Below are 23292 nucleotides of genomic sequence, written 5' to 3' on the forward strand. Positions count from 1 at the left end.
TTTCTGTATTAACCACACTACAAACCATTTAAAGTCTGAAATGGCCTATATCTGTACTCGACTGTACTGATTTTTACTCGACCAGTCTGAAGTCGTCTGAGATTTACTTGATAATACTCGACTGTAGTCTGAACCATACTTAACAGTCTGAATGTGTACTTGACCAGTACTTAACCGTTTTATACGAGTCTGAACTGTACTCGACCAAGTCTGAACCGTACTCGACCTAGTCTGAACCGTACTCGACCTAGTCTGAACCATACTCGACGAAGTCTTAACCAAACTAGACCAATTCTTTGTATCTATTAACTGAATTTTATCAATTTAGGAATTTTTTTAATAAAAATGAAATTTAAACAACAACTTGAAATTGAAAATGTATTCAATACAGTATTGAAATTAAAATTTCACAATAATCAATCATAATATAACTTCAACTCAATATTAATCAACACTTACATAATACTATATATCAACTTTTAAAATATAAATAAAACAAGCTGATCAAATAATCTAAAAAAATTAATTGTGACCAATATTTTCAATTTTATTCAAATTTTATGAATATTTCGGAAGTATTTTATGGTAATTGGACTATTTTCACCATTAACTTAAGCCTAGTATAGATTTATGTTGTCAGTTGACTTAATGCAGTGGATGTATTTTTATTAAGATATATATTAAATAGTTAAGTAAATAAAACAACTTAATAAATTTAAAAAAAAATGAGAGCTTAATTGTTTTGTTTTATTAAACCAAGAATTTAATTTAATCATTATAATAGAATTTCCCTAGCAATCCTTGATAACCTTTTTAAAAAAGGAAATGTATTCAAAGTAACAGTAAAAATATTTTTAAATTAATTTAAGTATTTTTTTGTCAAATTAACATGGCATACATAAAGCACTTTAATATGTTCTAATTAACCCAGTATATGTGTGTTTTACAGGTAAAAAGAAAGCCCTATTTTCTTAAATTTGTGTATTACTTATCTAGTACATACATGTATATTCGAAAGGCCTTGTTATTTAATTTAAACAGGATGTTGCAATTTTGAATCAATGTTATTTAGAATTTAATACCTCTGACCAAGTGTGATCTTATTTATGAGTTTGCCCCAAGCAGAGGTTATACTTTTTATTTCACCACTAATCAGAAAAATAATTTTATTTATTATTTAATTTTATCCCATTTTTGATATAAGTTATATATAATATATTTTTTTTATCTTAAATATAATCAGAGATATATAATTTCTTATATAAGGTTAAAATCTTTTATAAATTTTGTTGGCTGTTATTATATATGTCAGTTAAAAAGAAATTCATTTAAACAGTTAAAAAAGTAGAGGGTTTTTGGTCTAGTATGGTTCAGACTGGTCGAGTATTGTTCAGACCTTTGGTTAAGTATGGTTTAGACTGGAAAAATAGGTCGAGTACATGTCAAGAATGGGTTAAGACTGTTTCAGACTGGTCGAGTAATAGTTCAGACTATTTTCAACGGCAAAGATAAGGGTCAAGTACGATTCAGTACAGTGAAGTATGGTTCAGACTGGGGTCGAGTAATGTCAAGTAAAAGTCAGACCAATTCAGACTGGTCGAGTAAAAATCAGTTCAGTCGAGTACAGATATAGGCCATTTCAGACTTTAATGGTTTGTAGTGCCATCATCACCAATCCGACCTAATCACTTGAAAGCCAAGGATGTAAAATACCTCGCATCGGTAAAAAAATATATTTGAACTTAACAGAAAAGCTAAATTTTTCGTATATCAAATTTGCCGAAAAAATTAAGCTTTTTAAGGTAATTTATTAAAAAAAAATATTTTAACCATTTTGTTTAAGATTTTTTTGTTTAGCTTATCAATTAAAATATTGTAATAAATTCATGTATACAAAAGATCGTATGTATGTCATCGCTCAAGGAGTTAGAACAAACGTTTACTAAGACGTCATGCTTATACTCATATCAGTTTGTTAATCAGTAAATATTCGAAAACAATTTAAAGAATATAGTAAAATTGAAACAATATCTTCTACCACACATGACGTTGTGCACCTGTTATTGATAATTTTGAGCTGAATAATTTAAGGAGTTTTCATTATCAAAAAGTCGACTTAGCCAATGGCGTGTGTATCTGTTTGTTTTATCTCATCTCTTTTAATGGCTTTACAAAACTCCACCAATTTTGGCTATATCTGTTTAAATCACAACTTTCAATATTTAACACTTTAAATAACATTAGTAAAAAATTGTTTTAGTCTCATTATTCATACAGAGGTTTTATAGATTCCTCTTTAAACCAGTCTATGCCACAAAAAATGTGTTCCAACATATTCTGAAAACGGCGTTGATTATAATTAAGAAATAACTTCTGCAAAAACAATTTGCTTCAATCACAAGTTGTGTTATTAACATTATATCATATTTTTTTCTTAGGGTCTGTAAAAAATAGATATAAAAACTGTGATGCTTTGTATTTAGCCGGAATACGACTGAACGGGTATTACCAGTTACACAATCACAACGCACCAACATTTTGTACATTTAAAGGTGAGCAATAGTATTATTATACGTGTTAAAATTGAATACTTATCATTAAAACAAAATACTGTAATTGTATTCAGAACAATAGTTACTTTTAATGTATTGTAATTTAATCCAATATATAAAAAAATGTCAGATTGGTTTTTCCTATATTAGAAAATAAGAAATCAGTTTGATTGCCACAGAGACAACTTTATACCAAAGGTCAAATGAAGAGGATGTTAGCAATTATAGACGACCGAACGGCCTTCAACAGTGTGAAGAACCTATATCATATAATCAGCTTTAAAAGACTCCGACACGAAAAGCCATGAAACGGTTACTAGGAAAACTATCGACCTAATGTATATCAGAATAAAAAATATTCTCGATTTTGACGTAGGATATACAGTATATTCTTGAACAACAATTCAATCATCCGTTACATTTCAGTTGACTATTTTTGGTTAACGAAAGGACAAGTAAGAGAAAATATAAGTTTGTGGATTTTCAAAACTATTATAGATATTCACTCAACATTATATTTTGCTTAAACCTTTCTACGCCAGACGGACATTTCGTCTCTCATAGTTGCAATTTTGACGCTTGACTCAAACAAATTAAATGACTAAATAACGTACTCAGCAGGAAAAAAACTCAAACATCCTTAAGGTTTTACAAAATACAGCTAAGGTAATCTATTCATTGGATAGAAAATCCACAGAATGTGGAATAATTCATAATTTTGTAAAAATAATTAATTTTAATAAACAAATGATAAAAAATGGTCTTTCTTGCACGAACTCAAAACAAAGAAAGAGCAGATAAAATTTCTTGTTCGTGCATCAAACTCCGTATGAGTCATATCATGTCTTCATCATGGGATAAAGACATGATCTTTCAATTAATTCAATTGAAATCTGGAGCTGGCATGTCAGTAACTGCTAGCAGTCTTTTGTTAATTTATGTATTATTGTCATTTTGTTTATTTTCTTTTGTTACCTATTCTGACATCGGACTCGGACTTCTCTAAACTGTGTATTTTTGTGTTTTTTTATTTTCTACATTGGCTAGAGGTATGAGAGTAGAGTTAAGATCTCAAATAACATTAGCATTAGCATTAACAAATAACATTTTTGCGCCAGTCCCAAGCCAGGAGCCTCTGGCCTTTGTTAGTCTTATATGATTTTTAATTTTAGTTTCTTGTGTATAATTTGGAGTTTAGTATATATTTGTTATAGGGCCAGCCGAAGGATGCCTCCAGGCTCGGGGGTCGGGATTTTATAGCTGCAATGAAGACTTATTGGTGGCCTTCGGCTGTTGTCTGCTCTATTGTCGAATTGAGTCTCTTTGACATAATCCCTTTATCAATTTTCAATTATATTTGATTTACAAATAGAATTTTACACGTGATGGAATGAATAAAACGATTAAAGAAATTATTTTTGTGGCGTAATATCTGTTACCACGAAAACGTATCATTCTAAAGTAAATGTATGCATTTTTTGGTTACTTTTGTGACGTATAGAGCCGCCATTCTGTGTCATGTAAATCCATATAAATCATGAATCATATAATTTTAATTGCAAAATAATCTCACTAGAATTGTTTATAATATCGAAAATAAGACGCATGTTTAATGAAACAGTTAAAAAATGGCATGGTTTTTTTTACAGACGGTACAACGTGTGATGACAATTGGGTTGGCTTCAATGGTACATGTTATTTATTTGTTGGACAACCCCAGTCATTTCAGGAAGCAAGAGACCAATGTGCAGCTCTTAATTCTACACTAGTGTCTGTTCTCCAAGAAGGGGAATCGAATTTTATAAACGAATATCTAAAAGGTGATGTATTGTTTAATATTACAATCACCTGAAATACACAGTTTAAAAATTGATTTCAGTAATCCATAGAGTATCTGTGAACGAACCCAAATATTTTAAATCTATTTTATTCGAATATATCATTGACTGTGTGATTAAATGTAATCCTTGATATTCCTTGAAGCTCTCAATGAATTATACATTCAAATCAAAACGGTGCATCGTGTTTTATACCCTGTTTTATTATGTTTATACTAATATGACCAACACAACGATTGCCTAATGTGGAACATGATCGGCTTTCCCTTCCGGATTACATGAGATGACCCCAAGTTGTTGGTGGGGTTTGTACTGCTTAGTGTTCATTTTGATATGTTGTGTTTTGTGTACTATTGATTGTCTGTTTGTCGTTTTCCTTTTTAACCATGGCATTGTTTGAAGGATGGAGGATAAATTGTATTTGTTCATGGCAGTTATCAATTAATCGTCCATGTGCATTCCGGAGCACCTGAGATCACCCCTAGTTTTTTGTGGGGTTCGTGTTGCTTATTCTTAGTTTTCTATGTTGTGTCATGTGTACTATTGTTTGTCTGTTTGTCTTTTTTCATTTTTAGCCATGGCGTTGTAAGTTTATTTTCGATTTATGAGTTTGGCGGTCCCTCTTGTATCGTTCGTCCCTCTTTTAGAAATATAAAAAAAAACAAATCTGAAAAAATTGAAACGATTCTATTCTTGATCGCTGTAGATGTACCAAACAAATGATCTTTATTTACTTTGATACGAAGGACAGCAAAAACACGAAATACCGCTAATATAAGATTATAAATTTAGCTTTCTAAAGTTGTCCTAGTTGATATTCATTTTTTTCTTCTCCATAGTTTACGAGAGTGATAGAAAATACGAGCCCTGGTTTATTGGCCTTAATAGAATCATAGAGGACGGACCCTTTACTTGGACGGATGGAAATCTTTTACAATATACATTCTTTGATCCAAGTGAACCGTCATCTAAAAATTCTGCGTATGACTGTATGGTTCTGAAAGGAGAAAAGGGCGAGGCTGGCCTATACTGGTTCTCTCATGATTGTACTCTTAATGCAAGTGTGATATGCAAGAAATCAGGTAAATATAAATTTAAGTCAAAACTGAAGTGAAATTAATTGGTCTATAAAACCGTTACGGAATATTCTGAAATGTTCTTTTTTCAATAATGTATATCAATTCATTAAAACACTCTTTAAGTTTTGGGATTTCTTCCATTTTGTACAAAAAAGCACATGCACATTATCTTTTTATCCAATTTGATTCCCTTCTTAATCGTTCATGAAACATGCAATCGTCTGGTAGCTGATTATATTTCGTGGACTACTCTTTTCTCAATAATTATATATTTTTTTTACTTTAATAGAAATCGAAGATGGTCATGGGTCCTCAATACTCTTCAATAGAAATCGAAAATGGTCATTGGTCCTCAATGCTCTTCAGCTTTTATCACTTTTTTTATCCGAGTGTCAATGATGAGTCTTATATAGACGAAACACGCGGCTGACGTATTGAGTTATAAGCCTGGTACCTTTGATAACTATTGAAATATAATAAAATGATAATGATAATCTCGCAAGATGTATGTTTATTATTTTGAGTAAATTGAATTACTCGATTTGATGCTAAACGCTGCCAAGTTGTAACTCGTTATGACACCAATGATTAAACATCATATCGTATCTTTGATATTTATCACGGTATTCATGTTTTGTTGCTATATTCAATTATCAGACAACTATCGATGTCGTAATTGCGCTGACGTGACGTGCATCAAGTTATCATTAACCAATCAAACGATAAATTTGTGAGTATTAGTTGTAGATATATAGAGGCAACAGTAGTTCGAATACTTCTATTCAAAAGTCATTAATCGATTGAAAAAAAACATCCGGGTTACAAACTAAAAACGAGGGAAACATATCAATTATAAGAGGAGAACAACGATACAACAGAAACACTAAAACTCAGAAATGTTATTATAAAAGCATCGTTTTTGTTTCAGTCAATTATCGATGTATTGAATCAAACATTACGGAAGTTGGTGCTTTAACGTCAACCGAAGAAGATATGACATTGACCTTTTGTACTCAGATATGCAAAGGTCAATTTAAGGAGTATGCTCTTGTTCAAAATAGAACTTGTTGGTGCAAAGACAATCTACCTTCTGATAGGAGAAATGCATCACATAAGCAATGCAATACAGTATGCCCTGGTAACGAAGGACAAACATGTGGAGGACACACTACTGTAACAGCTATTAATGGTTTGTACAATTTGCCATTTTAAATTATATTGCATTCTCGGTTATATTTTCAAAAGCGTTCACCAAAAACGTTGTGACTAAAATAAAGTTATTTTCAGCAATGACATATATTTTTATTTTGGTGCTGAACCATGAGATTTACATAGTCCTTTGTATTTATGAAAGGTGAATTAGAAATACATATGCGAATATATTCACCACTGGGGACGAGTAGTACATACTGGATTATATCAGACTATACTTATTGGTGTCAGAATGTTCTCAGCAACTACTATATTCTTATTCTATCACATGTAGCTTTATTTTCATTCGATCGAACAGTCAATGTGACAAGGTTTCTGTTCTTACAATGTGCATGATGTTCTTCTCCTGTGTTATAAAATGTCATGAACACACTAGTATATGGAATTTTCGACCGAATCTTCAAATGTACTGGGTAATATCATTACGTTTATCATGTTTGCTCTGCATTGTAGTTTTGATGTAAAATTAGTTATTCAATTAATTCAAACGTGAAGTAGTAGGCACAATCCACACGTATAGTTGATAAACAAAAGAAAGATTACCAAGAGAATATTTTAATGACACATGTAATATTGAATATCACATGTATCACATACTTATCCATATGTTTTCCGAAATATTACAGGGTTGTTATTCTTTCATAAAGGGCAGATTCATAAGACACTTAATACATTTATTTTAACAAATACCAACATACGGTTATTTTCATAATTAATATATATTTCAGTCGCAGGATACAAAGGGGCTCAGTCTTGCAATGAATTGGAATTGCTTGGTATAGGTGGATCTGAATTTTACACAACAGGCACATCGAGTGTTCAGAATTGTTCAGTATCTGGTAAGCATAATGTAGTTTGAAGCCCTTTTAAACTTGCCGTTCGGTGTGAGCTCAAAAGAGGGGCGAAATATACCAGAAAGACAGTCAAAACTCAAAAATCGAAAATAAATTGGCAACGTCTGGCTAAAAAGGAAAAAGACAAACAGACAAACATCAGAACACATGACACAACATAGAAAACTATAGAATAAGAAATACGAACCACACCAAAAATTGGGGGTAATCTCAGGTGCTCCGGAAGGGTACTATGTTCGTCTTGAATAGACTATGCGCCGAACAACTAGTTTAATTAAACTTATGTTTGGAATACAATATGTGCATCAAAAAGTTGTAAGTATCACAAGAATATCTGATTGGTTTAATGTTACTAGTATTCGTTAACATTTGCAAACAAGTAAAGAATGTTTTTTAAATGTTTTAGTTCCACGACTAAGTAACCTTTCTTAGTGTACAAATAATTAAGAAAAGAAAAATGGCATAATATGTTGTATTAGGATAATCGACTTATGTAAAAGGGATACCACAGAAAAACACAAATCGAAAATTATAATGCTATAGCTATCAGCAAGAAAAATATCGATAAATGAAATATACAAGAAGTTAAAACATGTACAAAAATAGAAACTGGAAAAAAAATAAACCAAATGAAAAAACTGAACACACATATTATTAATAGAATAACAAAAGATACCAAATGGATATACAAACTCTGAAGCACAGAAAAGAAGAAAAAACGATGAAACATCCAACAACAGCCTACAAAAGGGTTTATCATCTGGATTTAATGTCAAAGTCGAGGGGGAAAAGACGGGATTTGGGTAACGGCGATCAGAAAGGTCACGGACCGTATTTGTCAATCAAAAACGGTCAATCTAATATCATTGATGCGGTGTTAAATTGGCTTCTAAAGGCAATAAGTGTAATTGAAAGTACTTACACAATTTTTTTCCCAGCTTTGTATTTCTTTTTATTTCAAATGTTCGTTTTTTATATACATGTGTAGGTAGGATGGTTATTTCCTGTTTCAATTGTTTACACTATTCATTTTGAAGCCATTTTAAACTTGCCGTTCAGTGTGAGCTTAAGATACGGGTTGATGTCAGTACTTTGACATATTGTTTGAACTTTTTATGCATAATGACTTGGGTGCAGGAATGTCTCATTGGTACTCTGAGACACCACATCGTCTTGTTTATATGCTTAAGGGAGATTGAAAACTGACTGTAATGTACAGTCATACGTGCAACAGAATAGTTAATGGTCATGAAATATTAATTACTGAAATAACTAATTGTATTACATTTCTATCTTTAGCTTGTCCTAGATCATGGATAGGAGGCAATACTAGTTCTGCTTGTTATAAATTTGTTCCCGGTCGGTTACCCTTTAATGAAGCCGTAGTGCACTGTAGCAAGTACCATGCATATGTCGCCTGTTTGAAGGAAAGTGCCGAAAGAACACTTATTTCATCTATTGTGAGTAATACAGAACAGTTTTCGAATGTGCAATATTGGGCAACAGGATTGTATTCATTTCAACGCATCAAGAGTTACAGATGGTTTAATGGTCAACAGAGCATAGATAATTCTACAGTTCAATCTATACCATCATTTACGCGTCTACACATCGGCTTAACCAAAGCAGGAACTTATAGTGGTCATTCCGAACGGAACAAAGAAGTATCTTTTGTCTGTGAACAAAATACAGGTAATGCATATAATAATATTTTAACTCATTACAGATTCTTATAATTTGAACGCCAGATTTTGTCTACATCGCGCTCGAAAGAAAAAAGACCTCTTGATATACAAAATCCAATTTGGAGCTGCACGGAATAAATAACCAAAACGACTCAGTTGTGCAAAGTACAGCTACGGGCAATCTAAACCTGAGAATGAGTGTTTTGTAGACGAAATGCGCGTCTGCCGTACAACATATCAATCCTGGTACCAAGTGTTCTGTTGCTTTCAAAATATGGTATTAACTCCGTCGGTATATTATTCATTACAACGACTCAGAAATAGTATGATGCCCATAAATGAATGAAAGCAATAGTATACCGCTTTTCGAAAGTCAGAAGTCGATTGAGAGATGAAAAATCCGTGATGTATACTTTACCCAAGTAAAAGTATAAGAGGGAAAAACGCAACAACAGCAACACTGAAGTCCAACAAAAAACAAACGCCACTGTTATGTAAATAAGTATGTTTTGTATTTCTATACTTCCATACCAATTATTGACATAGAAAGACTTCATGTTTTACTTTTTTTGATTCGATCGTCACTTATGAGTCTCATGTAGGCGAACGCACGTGTGGCGCTAATAAAAAAATTCAATCATGTTATCTATGATGAGTTTATTCAAACTATGCAAACTAAAACCTTCAATACATTTCCGAATAGGATACACGCTTTTACAGTTTTTCCCCATGGTGGAGTTACACTTGAATGAATACAGAAAAGTTTGTCAAAAGTTACGTAAATATTTGGTATATGTTTGATAGACGGCTATCGTAAACTACAGAAGAAGATACACATATTCACATTTAAACATTTTTTTTAAAATCGCTCTACACCTCTCGAATGTATCTTTAAACAAATGTGTGAGAAAGAATAAACATTAACATATGCAGTTAACATCACTTTTATTTTTAAAACAACTACAATATAAATGTATCAAGAGGTACAATTGCATTTAAGACAACATATACCATTAGAGTTGGATGCGATGTATTTTCTTACACATATGTATGCTTATTGTGTTTGCATTGCGACTTTCTCCAAGTTTTGTAGCTTATATCTGTACACTGTTTTAGGATATTTTAAAATCTTTGTGTATGTAAATGTGACAGCTGCTATGTAGAAAGTATTTAATGCTTTTTTGTGCACTTTTATTCATCACCGCAAGTAGCAAGTTTTCGACTGCAAAGTTCATTAACTAGAACTGTCAGTTTTCCTATTGAAGGTCGGTGGTTCTCTATTGGCAATCTGGCTTCCTTAAGGTGGAACCTAACACTTTCAGGGAGATAACTCTGTAAAATCAATTAAACGTTTTAATTACGTTGTGTTGTTAAGAGTATTAAGATTCTCAATGATCAAAATTGGTCTTTGTCCAACAGCGATATAACCAGTGCAATTTGTCTGATAAAATGATTGGTTCAAATTTTTTGAAATTTTTATATATTTTTCAAAGGGTCAAAGTATATACTTTGTAAAAATTTAATGAAAATTAAACGAGCCAAATTAATTTTAGAGAAAGTGGTGGGTACCACCTTAAACAATAAATCTGACTTCGATTGACTAGCACAGTAGTGTTGAAATTTGCTGTAAACACCAATCAATCAATTCATAATTATTCACCAAAATACATTACTGTTTCATATATGTTTTACCAGATTATATTGGTTGCCACCAGACTAACAGATCAGAGGTGACCCACCAATTGAAAGTGTATTTGCACAGTGATGTTATATTATGTTTGGAGTTCTGCAGACAAAAAGAAAGTTCGTATGTAATGGTGGGGAAGTCGTACCAGTGCGCATGCAGCAACACCATAGGATCTAAGGTAGACGGAAATAACTGTAATAATATATGTCCAGTAGGTCAGCCTTGTGGTGGAGAAGGAGATTTTGTGTCTGTATATAACATATGTAAGTTTATATCAGAATATATGGAATAAGTGTGAATTAAACTACTCTCCATCCAAGTCACAACTTATAAAAGTAGACCATTATAGGGCAAAGTACCTTCTACAACACGAAGCCTTGGCGCAAACTGCAAAGCAAGCAATAAGAGCCCCAACAATTACTAGTGTTAAAGCATTCAAACGGGATAACAAATGGTTTAATCTATATACAAACAAGAAACGAGAAACCCTTATGAAGCACATCAACAAACGACAACCACTGAAATTTAGGACAGGTGCAAACACTTTCCGCGGATTTAAACGTTTTAATAGTTACCTTTCTATATCTTTTTTAATAATTTATGATTAGTTATGAACTAAATCTACAAATGACGTTAAACACACATCGTTTCAACTTGTAAACTGACATTTCAAACATGCAAATGAACTTATTTTCTTTTAGTGCTTCTTTTGTCAACAAATTTCATCTTATTTGCTCTCTTTTGCATTATATTTATGAGTTTAAGCATTTATTATTTATTATAACGTTAATTGTTTTTTATCTATTTTTAATGTCACCGATAAATAACAAAATGCATTGCAGCTATGTATCCTGCATATAGTTCCTGTGAAGACTTATTTCGAGCGGGTATTACCCTGTCTGGACAATATAAACTCAGTAGTGGAAATCAGAATTGTTTATTTCAAGGTAACAATAGAAAATTATTTTGATATTTGAGAAACGCGATGACAAGAAGAAAAATCAAAGACGTCTAATGCAGAACGATTATCAAGCAAATAAACAACACATTAAAACCTTAAACTTCCTTTGAATTCACTAAGCCATAAACATTTATTGCATTTTGTATCGATTTTATTTGTGTTTAGTTTATTCAATAATCGATATTTGTATCGTTGGAATAAACTATATCTATTGTGTCATTAAATTAGAATGCGGCAAGTGATTTTCACCAAAAATTCGGGATTTCCGGAAGATAATGTTAAAGATCGTATAAGTAAATACCCGTGTGAAAAAAAAATAAGAATGATACGGAACAAACAAATATTGTAAAACCAGTATCTCAGGTCATTATTTGAGAGAAATCAGACTATTGTCCGAATATCAGCCATTTATGTATGTGATGTGTTTTATGCAATGAACCGAGAACATATGTTAGAAATAATGTAATTAGTTACGTTTATGACAAAACATTGTTAAACAACACGTAAAAAGCGTTTTTTAGGCATAATAGTATAAAAGGGACTCGGTGGCCGATCGGTCTTAGTAGTTGAACTACTCTTCACTAACATATCAACTCATTCGTCATGTTGTCTAACAAATGAAGTTTGATAACTAGTCGCTTTCGAGTATATGACGGATTGCGAAAAGTAACACTTAACCAAGAAAAACATGAAGGAAAACGCAAAACCTGGAAAATTGTATCAAATAGGCAACCTTTACTGCATCTGTTGGCACTTCATTTCGACTCGCAAATGTATTTTTTCTACATATAAATTTGCCTTAGGGTACTTATTACGACTTATTTTCCATCATTTAAATTTACATAAATTTGATATTGAAGATGTAGCCTGTATAAGTACATTTTTTTCAGATAGTGAAACAATTTGTAAGGAAAAATGGATAGGAGTTAACGGGAGATGCTTCATTGGCGAAATTGTTGACCCAGAAGAAGAACTCTACACAATGACAGAAACGTGTCGAAAAATTGATGGACAATTGGCAACAATTTATGACCAAGAGTACCACACAATCTTGTATGATTATGTAGCCAGTGAGTTAAAATTGAAAAAATTCTTTCTGATTATTTTTTTGGCGTAAATACGTTTTAAAATTTATTAATGACTGCTTGCAGTTTCGAATGCTATCATCATCAAATACTTAGTCCACATACACATTTGTGTAACCTTGGTTTCAACACCTTATGTAATGTCAATAAGGTTTGTGTTCCTGGATCTAGTTTTTAAAGTGAAGATTAAGGCAGTTGTTTTTACTTGTTGCCTTGATTAACAGTGGTTGATTTGTCCAGTTTTTATTGACCTTCCCTTTTGAATTTGCGTTTCTTCCAAGAGTACCTGAATTATAATCGTATTTTTTTGGAACAGTACTATTGTTTAGAAAAATTAGTTAACGGTACAAGAAGAAATTATAATCTGTTTTATCTAAATAAGGTTCAACTTAATTAAACGTTTGTATTTATTACTTTAATTAAATAATAAAGACGTTATCTATTTCTGTCAATGTCGTTACAGTCACAGTGCTATTTCTTTAAATATTTACAATCGTATATAATACTTAATATTTTTGAGACAGCGAGTTAACGTTAAACTAATGAACCACGATGTATAGGTGATATTTCCAAAATATGGATATACTCTAAGAGGAAAAGTTGATGTGCTCACGAGAATCACTGTACGTGTAAATGGCCGATGTCCCTTCTTATTTAAAGTCTAAAATATTTAAAATATTTTCTGTTCATCAATTTTTTGTTAATTAGATGTTACTAATACTGTCTTTGGTCCAATACTCATAAAATGACTAGTTATTAACCTCTACCTCATTTGCTCTTTAGTTGCGATTTGTCTCTGGGCAATAGTACCTAATTTACATATATTTAAAAACAAACCTATATCCGGAATTGAATAGTTTTAATTTTATTTTTAGATTCACCTTGGCTAGGACTCCAAAAAATTACCAGAATTGGATTGCTGAATATCTTTTCTTTGTACACAAGCACTTGGGCATCAGGTGAAGTAACCGACTATTTTCCATATTTGGAAAACGAAAATAGTCAATATTTTCATATGTCATTAAAAAAGTACTTCCACCATGACAAAATTTTACCTGGGACAGAGTCAACCTCGACATCAAGTAGTTTGCTGTGTGAGGAGATGAAAGGTATGCACAGTTTTAATGTATGCCGATTAGTTGAATTAGAAAATAAAGGGATATAACTTATAATTTCCTAAACGAATGACCCATCTCTCACATGGCACATTTCGGTTTTGCTTTAAGTAACATCATTTTTTATTGAAGTTGATTTGCTGATAGATCACTTAGAACCATGTGCAATCTCTTAATAAAAATTAATCTTACACGTGATACTAACTTGAAGTGATGATTGTGTTTAAGATATATCAGAAGTTGGAATTTCACTATGAATTTCCATTTATAAAGCAGTGTCAAATTATTTTGTGTGTGTATGGTAACTGAAAACTTTTGTTTAAAATTCTAGAAAATAATAATAATAAAAAAAAACATTTAATAAGCTAATCATACGGTTACCTTTTTACTCTTGTCAAAAGTAGAAAGTATGTTCTGCAAGCTTATGCATGTTATACAAAAAACAACAAAATTGTACGCGTCAGTCTCATAATTAAAAATAAAACTATTGTTAAAGTCATAAGAAACGAGTGACCGGTGAAAAATAATATTCTTCCAATTCTTGAACCAATGCATACAAACATCATAAACTTAGTCTTCTGTTCAAGAATTTTTCATTTTTTCGCATACATTTCGTATAATCGTCAATTTTTTTTTCAATAGGTCAGTGTTGTTGTAAAAATATGGCAGGTAATTAAAGTTCGTGTTTTGAAGCCGAAGTTTAACGATTGTCACCTGGTTGTCAACAATCAACAAAAAATCAGGGAAATTGAGCACGTGTTGAACATGTAAATTCAGATAATAGTTTATTTTAAGGACATCCATGCGTATTACGATCGACGGATTTTTACGAGATGGGTCACACTGAGGTCACTTTGCATACGGGGGAATTGCTTCCTGGAAGGAAGCAATTAGAATAAAGTAAACTTCTTCTAAATATGAATAAATTAAAGAATTTTCTTCAGAAAAACGTATATGTACATAAGTTTTATAATAAAAACTATCCATTGAGTTATAAAACAAACATATGCATTATTTTTTTTAATTTGTGGTTTCTTATGACTTTAATAATGATCGTTTGATTTTTACTTGCTTAACTTCTGATAACAATATATCGCGGTTAAAACAATCTTTTGAATTTTTCTGAATAAAGGCGACAGTTGTTTACTGATGTTTATATACACTGTAAAACATACAAATGATTATAAATATATATTCTCATTTTTAGATAATGTGGGATGTTATGACGGTAAAATGTTGAACAAAATACCTATTTACATCAACCCGATGGAACTAACACTCTGTAAACAGCTTTGTATCGCCAATGATACATCATTTGCAGGAATAAGGAATGACGCATGCTTTTGTCTTAAAGAAAACGATATAGATTTTATGACCAAGTTAAGTTCCGGAAACTGTTCGACACGATGTCCTGGTAATTTTCTTCAATACTGTGGATCGGGAAATAATATCAATGTATATGATATAGGTAAATAATAACATGTATATAGATGTATGTTTCATTATAATACGTTATTCTGATTGGCTAACTTCGCATCACGTGTTATTTGTTAATCAATTGCATTACACAATAAATTATCATTCATGATGACACGAGGTCCCACAATAAAGTGCACAGGTGAATGAAATAAAAACTTGATAAAAATCGTCCTTTCGTGATCCTAGCTAAAAAATGTAGTTATAAGTATTAAATGCTTTTTTTGTAACTTTATAGGGTTGTAAAAGCATTGACCGTGCGCACATTTTTAGAATGAAGCGTTTCCGCGCTTCATACAAAATGTACTTCGGTCAACGCTTTTGCACCCCAATAAATTTACAAAAAGAAGCATTCAATTCTTAAGTAATTAGATGTAGTGTTATTGTTTCATCACCATTTGTAGGAACCCATTAACAGGGTAAAAAGAAATAGTCTAGTATGAAATAAAAAAGAAAGAATAATTAAAAACAAGTGTTAATCTAAAACTATTCGTGGAAAAACATACAGATGCAGAACGAAAAAAATACGACAACACAAAACAATATAAAATAAGACGATGTGGAATGATTGTCAACGAGACAACTCACTATCAGAGACCTAACGACGCAAACATTAAAAACTAGAGGTCTTACAATATAAAGCAGAGTCTATACTGCAAACTCAGCTATAAAAGGCACCGAAATAACAATTTCAAAACAATAAAAACGAGATAACTAAAATCATGATTGGTTTACAGAATAACGTGCGAGAAACAAATATGTTACACAGTAACAAGCGACGACGAATTCTAAATTGTACACACTATACCAACAAACCACGACTTGTATAATAGCCTCATATTAAATATTCAAACTCTAACATGTCTAACAAAGAAAATCACAATTGAGAATAAATATTGGGAATGTGGCTACCAAAAGGTCCTCAACACCGCAAGAAAATACCTCACCCGGAAGCGGTCTTCAGCTGACCCTTAAACTAAAATGTCTATAGTTAAGCCAAAATAGACGTGATACTAAACTCCTAAACATGTAATTGAATTAAAATTAACAAGCATGTAAAGACTACCAAAGGTAGATGCTCCTGACTTAGAACATAAGCACAAAAAAAGCATCTGCTACACCTCTAAAAATGTTATTTTAAAATATGTTCTCACTATTTGATTAAATGTAATAAAATTACGGTCAAGCAATATCTAAATTCAATCTTTTTTTTATAGCAAATTCAACTTTAGCCCAGTCTTGTGAACAGTTGTACTCATTTGGTATATTCTACAACCACACATATAATCTAAACATATCTGGTTCACAAGAAAATGCCCAGTGTGGGTTCGCAGGCAAGTAAATTACAATGGGAGAAAAGTATCAGAACTTGAACTTTTAGCTCACCTGGCCCGAAGGGCCAAATGATCTTTTTTAATCACTTGGCGTCCGTCGTCCGTCGTCGTCGTCGTCGTCGTCGTTTACTTTTACAAAAATCTTCTCCTCTGAAACTACTGGGCCAAATTAAACTTGGCCACAATCATCATTGGGGTATCTTGTATAACAGATGTGTCCGGTGACCCGGCCAACCAACCAAGATGGCCGCCATAATTAAAAATAGAACATAGGGGTAAAATGCAGTGTTTGGCTTATAAATCAAAAATCAAAGCATTTAGAGCAAATCTGATATGGTGTAAAATTGTTTATCAGGTCAAGATCTTTCTGCCCTGAAATTTTCAGATGAAACGGACAACCCGTTCTTAGGTTGCTGCCCCTGAATTGGTAATTTTAAGGAAATTTTGCTGTTTTATGTTATTATCTTGAATATTATTATAGATAGAGAAAAACTGTTAACAGCAATAACGTTCAGCAAAGTAAAATTTACAAATAAGACTTCATTACAAAAATGGTCAGTTGACCCCTTAAGAAGTTATTGCTCTTTATCGTCAATTTTTAACCATTTTTCGTAAATCTTAGTAATCTTCTTCTCTGAAACTACTTGGCCACAATCATCATTGGGGTATCTTGTATAACAAAAGTGTCCGGTGACCCGGCCAACAAACCAAAATGGCCGCCATGGCTAAAAATAGAACATAGGGGTAAAATGCAGTTTTTGGCTTATATTTTAAAACCAAAGCATTTAGAGCAAATCTGATATCGGGTAAAATCGTTTATCAGGTCAGGATCTATCTGCCCTGAAAATGTCAGAGGAATTGGACAACCCGTTGTTAGGTTGCGGCCCCTGAATTGGTAAGTTTAAGAAATTTTGCTGTTTTTGATTAATATCTTGAATATTATTATAGATAGAGAAAAACTGTAAACAGCAATATTGTATGTACAACAAAGTAAGACCTAAAAATAAGTCAACATGACCAAAATAGTCAATTCACCCCCTAAGGAGTTATTGCCCTTTATGGTCATTTATAGCTCACCTGGCCGGAATGGCCAAGTGAGCTTTTATCATCACTTTGCGTCCGTCGTCCGTCGTCGTCGTCGTCGTCGTCGTCCGTCGTCGTCCGTCGTCGTCGTCCGTCGTCGTCGTCGTCGTCGTCCGTCGTCGTCTGTTACCTTTTACAAGAATCTTCTCCTCTGAAACTACTGGGCCAAACTTGGCCACAATCATTATTGGGGTATCTAGTTTAAAAAATGTGTGGCTTGATCCGGCCAACCAACCAAGATGGGCGCCATGGCTAAAAATAGAACATAGGAGTAAAGTGCAGTTTTTGGCTTATAACTCAAAAACCAAAGCATTTAGAGCAAACTTGACGAAGTAAAATGGTTGTCAGCTCAGGATTTATCTGCCTTGAAATTTTCAGATGAATCGGACAACCCGTTGATGGGTTGCTGCCCCTGATTGGTAATTTTAGGGAAATTTTGATGTTTTTGGTTATTACCTTGAATATTATTATAGATAGAGATAAACTGTAAACTGCGATAATATTCAGCATAGTAAGATTTACAAATAAGTCATCATGACCGAAATGGTCAGTTGACCCCTTTAGGAGTTATTGCCCTTTATAGTCAATGTTTAACAATTTTTCGTAAATCTTAGTAATCTTTTACAAAAATCTTCTCTTCTGAAACTACTGGGCCAAATCAATCCAAACTTGGCCACAATCATCTTTGGGGTATCTAGTTTAAAAAATGTGTGGCTTGATCCGGCCAACCAACCATGATGGCCGCCATGGCTAAAAATAGAACATAGGGTAAAATACAGTTTTTGGCTTATAACTCAAAAACCAAAGCATTTAGAGCAAATCTGACAGTAGTAAAATTGTTTATCAGGTCAACATCTATCTGCCCTGAATTTTTCAGATGAATCGGACATCCCGTTGTCGGGTTGCTGCCCCTGAATTGGCAACTTTAGGAAAACTTTGCTGTTTTTGGTTATTACCTTGAATATTATTAAAGATAGAGATAAACTGTAAACTGCAATAATGTTCAGCATAGTAAGACTTACAAATAAGTCAAATGACCAAAATGCTCAGTTGACCCTTTTAGGAGTTATTGCCCTTTATAGTCAAATTTTAACAATTTTCATAAAATTTGTAAATTTTTACTAACATTTTCCACTGAAACTACTGGGCCAAGTTCAATATAGATAGAAATAATTGTTAGCAGCAAGAATGTTAAGTAAGGTAAGATGTACAAACACATCACCATCATCAAAGCACAATTTTGTCATGAATCCATCTGTGTCCTTTGTTTAATATTCACATAGACCAAGGTGAGCGACACAGGCTTTTTAGAGCCTCTAGTTTATCAATTTTCATAAAATTTGTAAATTTTTACTAACATTTTCCACTGTAACTACTGGGGCAAGTTCATTATAGATAGAAATAATTGTTAGCAGCTAGAATGTTCAGTAAAGTAAGATCTACAAACATATCACCATCACCAAAACACAATTATGTCATGAATTCATCTGTGTCTTTTGTTTAATATCAACATCTAAAGACCAAGGTGAGCAACACAGGCTCTTTAGAGCCTCTAGTTTCATTGAACATGCATTTCTGTGACTTAATATCATAATTCAAGTTTTTGTGTGATAAAACAAGAAGTATCCACGACTCTTGTTAATATAGAGAAAATTGATTATTTTTGCGTGCATTTTTTATAGCGAGTGTAAAAGAAATGACAAAAATGTAAAATTAATCATTGCAAGCTTTTTAAACAACGCATGGACATAATGCTTTCATTTGTTTTGTAATGTCTATCCAATCGCTATTTTTGCAATAGTAAAAAGATCGAACATGAATCTTATTTACTTAAAGTCACGGCATTAGTTGCTTATACGATTTTTATAGATTATCGTTGATCATCTAAAAGAGATTGACTTTATAGGTTGAGCTGGTATCAATGATAATCTGTCTATCGCTATTTTGCCTATGACGGCGTTGATGTTTACATTGACAGCGGCACATGCGCTCTTTGTATCTAGCGATAATTTTACGTATCACTTTTCTGTGCCCAGAAAGGAAATTATCAGTCAGTGGGAACATTTCGTAAAATAGCAATAATACTGAATATTTGAGACTTGATTTATTTTCGTCATCGATCAAAACACATACAAATGTATCATTGTATAACGGATCTGTAAAATGCACTGCCAGTTCCTTGTGCTATATAAAAAAGTTGTAACTCTACTTAATCATTTGACAAACTAATAGAAAATGATAGCGATCAACGCTAATGTTCCGTTTTCTGTTTACACATTTGGTTTACAAATTTCTGAAGGTTTTAAAGATCTTCCTTTTTTTATGAACATATCTTGTAATTTTATGGAGAATTTGGTGAATTGAAATAAATCATACTATAAGGCTTACTTGAAGTTATGAATTAGAAATATGGTGAGCAAGACATTAGTTTTAAATTATGATTATTATTAAATTTTATTTTTCTATGTAAACCTTGTTCTGAATGATATACACGCCTATAAATGTTTTTTTTATCGCTGATGATTTTAGATGAAACTATTTGTGAAGCAGGATGGTATGGCTACCAAGGAGCCTGTTTTAGATTTAGTTTTACCGCCGAATCATATCAAGCAGCAGCTCAAGTATGCATTAACAGTAACAGTTTTCTTGTATCACCAACAATGTCTAGCATAACATTTCTAAACCTTTTGAATAATGTTCCTAAGTATAAACGTTTCGATTACTACTGGACAAGTTTAAGCAATCAATTTGGAAACCAGACATACTTGCATGGTGATGGACAACGCTTTTCAGACGTGTCTTTGTTTGATGCGAATGGTGCATTTGGTCACTTGGTGTATCTCACATGGTTAAATGCAACTAATGGATTTTTAACAACTGAACACGAATCATCGTCTAATCCATTTGTCTGTCAGACGTCAAGTCGTAAGTATGGAGATATGAGTGTATAACTTAATTGCATGAACAACTGCAGATTGTTGGAAACCACTTAGTAAACACAAAAAGACAAAACAACCGGTAGTTAATTAGTTGCCCCAAAGAAAAAACTGAAAAGCAGGATAACCTTAGAATTAAATAAAAAAAATATAAAAAAAAAAATTATCAGATATCTCAACCAACGTAAAAGCAGGAAAGTATCAATATGGTGTCTACTGACAGAGAGGTGGAGACAATAAAACTCTAGGATACGAAGACTCTTACAAGAAGCTATCATTAAGTGAAATGTTTACAAATTACCTGTTTCCTGCACGTATTACATTTAACTAGGGTTTCATGTTTTATGACAGTTATAAATGGTTCGGTGCAGGTCGAAGTTTTTGAAGAAAACAGTATTGCATCATTGATAACAGGATCAAACAGTAACTTAAACATGCAAATTAGTTTCGAATAAACATTTAATTAGATTTATATATATTTTCAGGATATATAGGCTGTGTCGAGGCAGATAGTCTCGTTACGACATCGGTAATTAGCCATTTTAGTAATTCCGGCATGTCGGCATCATTTTGTATCCAGTATTGTGTGGGACATAATGCAGAATATGCTGCCATTACAAATAAGATAGACTGCAAATGTTATAATGATGTCATTAATGTTATCATGTCATCCGATCCTTGCGATATATGTCCAGGGTACAGTTCACAGGCCTGTGGTAGTATTGAATCTATAGCTCTTTACAATGTTTGTAAGTAAACTTTTAATACTGTAAACTTGTGATTTTGGTGCCTTTTATTGCTGACAATGCGGTATGGGCTGTTCCAATTGTATAGCTGTGTCATTTGGTCTCTTGTGGAGAGTTGTCGCATTTGCAATCATACCACATTTTTTTTATAAATAATTTTAATTCAAGTGCATTCAATTCAAATGGTTATATAATTCCAACATAACTCATCATTGACACATTTTATTATTTTGATGTTAAATTCTTGATTCTAACGTAAACAATTTTAAACCAGATATCTATGATGAGTTCATTGACACGTCTTGAAATACATGTATAGCTGGATCCTCTTATCATGCCGAAGCACCAAGTATCAACCATTATTTTTTATTTTTGATAGATTATTACTGTCATAATGAATTTGTGTGAATTGCTTATCAAAAAGATATTTAGCCGTTTATTTTACCAAAAAAAATATGAATTGACTCTCCTTATTAAAAAGCCTTTAATCATAATAAGCACTTTGAAACGATATGGTGATTACTTTTATATATTGAGGTATATATCATATTACTATATTTTGGCTCTTTTGTGATAAAGATGACATTACATAAATCATTACAGCTGAAAGTTCACTAGGCAACTCGAAATAAGACATGTTAGGTCAATAGATCATCAACATTTGCCACATATCTTAACACATATACAATAGATTTATATTTTGTCATTTACCAGAACAAATCGCTATTAATGTAAGGTTTTAGAGAGAAATGTTTAACTAGTTTATGCATTTAAGTGAGGTCAGATAAAAAAATTAAAGTACATGTATAAGGGAAGTCGGCCGCTGTTTATCTTAATTTGTATAATGCACCATAACTCATATAAATCCTCAAATGGTCCATGTCACACAGTATTCATTATTTACTACTTTTTGCAGATATGTTGAAGATTTAGTAATGAAGATTAAAAAATATCTACATTTTTACAGCTTTCTACATGGACATTTATGAATCTTGTGATGAACTTTTGGCATATGGAATTACAGAACCGTCTTGGTATTATATAAAACCACATTATGTTTCAAAGTCCTACAGAGTAAAATGTTTCGACACTGGTAAGATTGTTAATAAATGCTGCCTACGGTAAAACACCTTTATGGTTCCATTTGAACAGTATTCAATAAACTTCAAGATATAATATTGTGATACATATATTTAAAGGCATGATATAAGGACCAGTAATTAATGAATTTGTATATTTAAGTTGAAAAATATACTCCCTTGAACTCGTTTGTGTTTCTTTTAATATTGTTCTACATTATACCAGGTGAAACTAATTTTGAATCAGTAAATTGTTTTTTAAATTGTGAATTTGAAATCGAAATAAGTATATGTTACAGGTTAAGTGAAAAGTCTACAGATGAATTTAACGGCTTATAATGTGCATTGTTTTCTTCACAGGGGAATCGTTCATGCCAATTTCTACGCTGCCTGATTTAAAGTCCTCAACATATATGTCTAACCACGATAGCTCCAAATCAAGGTAAAGGAATATAATTGCTAATATTCAGAAGCAATTCCATTTCTTTTTAAAATAAGTTGATAGTAATTTATCAATGTTAAAATTGACGAAGAACAAATAAATCTTACAAATGGTTGAGAAAATCGATT

General features: G+C 32.2%; 1 protein-coding gene across 1 annotated transcript; it reads left to right on the plus strand.

Annotated features, from left to right (window-relative positions):
* The first annotated feature begins 1886 nt into the window (after positions 1 to 1886).
* On the plus strand, positions 1887 to 23168 carry LOC139526244 (lymphocyte antigen 75-like). The gene is made up of 16 exons (XM_071321375.1): positions 1887 to 1902; positions 2439 to 2552; positions 4202 to 4372; positions 5230 to 5472; positions 6398 to 6658; positions 7410 to 7520; positions 8835 to 9227; positions 10916 to 11170; positions 11750 to 11854; positions 12759 to 12938; positions 13829 to 14062; positions 15276 to 15482; positions 20491 to 20886; positions 21383 to 21646; positions 22611 to 22736; positions 23083 to 23168. The coding sequence occupies exons 1-16, from the start codon at positions 1887 to 1889 to the stop codon at positions 23166 to 23168; spliced, it is 3162 nt and encodes a 1053-aa protein (XP_071177476.1).
* Positions 23169 to 23292: the final 124 nt, after the last annotated feature.

This window comes from Mytilus edulis, chromosome 6, assembly GCF_963676685.1.
Source record: "Mytilus edulis chromosome 6, xbMytEdul2.2, whole genome shotgun sequence".
In the NCBI taxonomy this organism is placed as follows: Eukaryota; Metazoa; Mollusca; class Bivalvia; order Mytilida; family Mytilidae; genus Mytilus; species Mytilus edulis.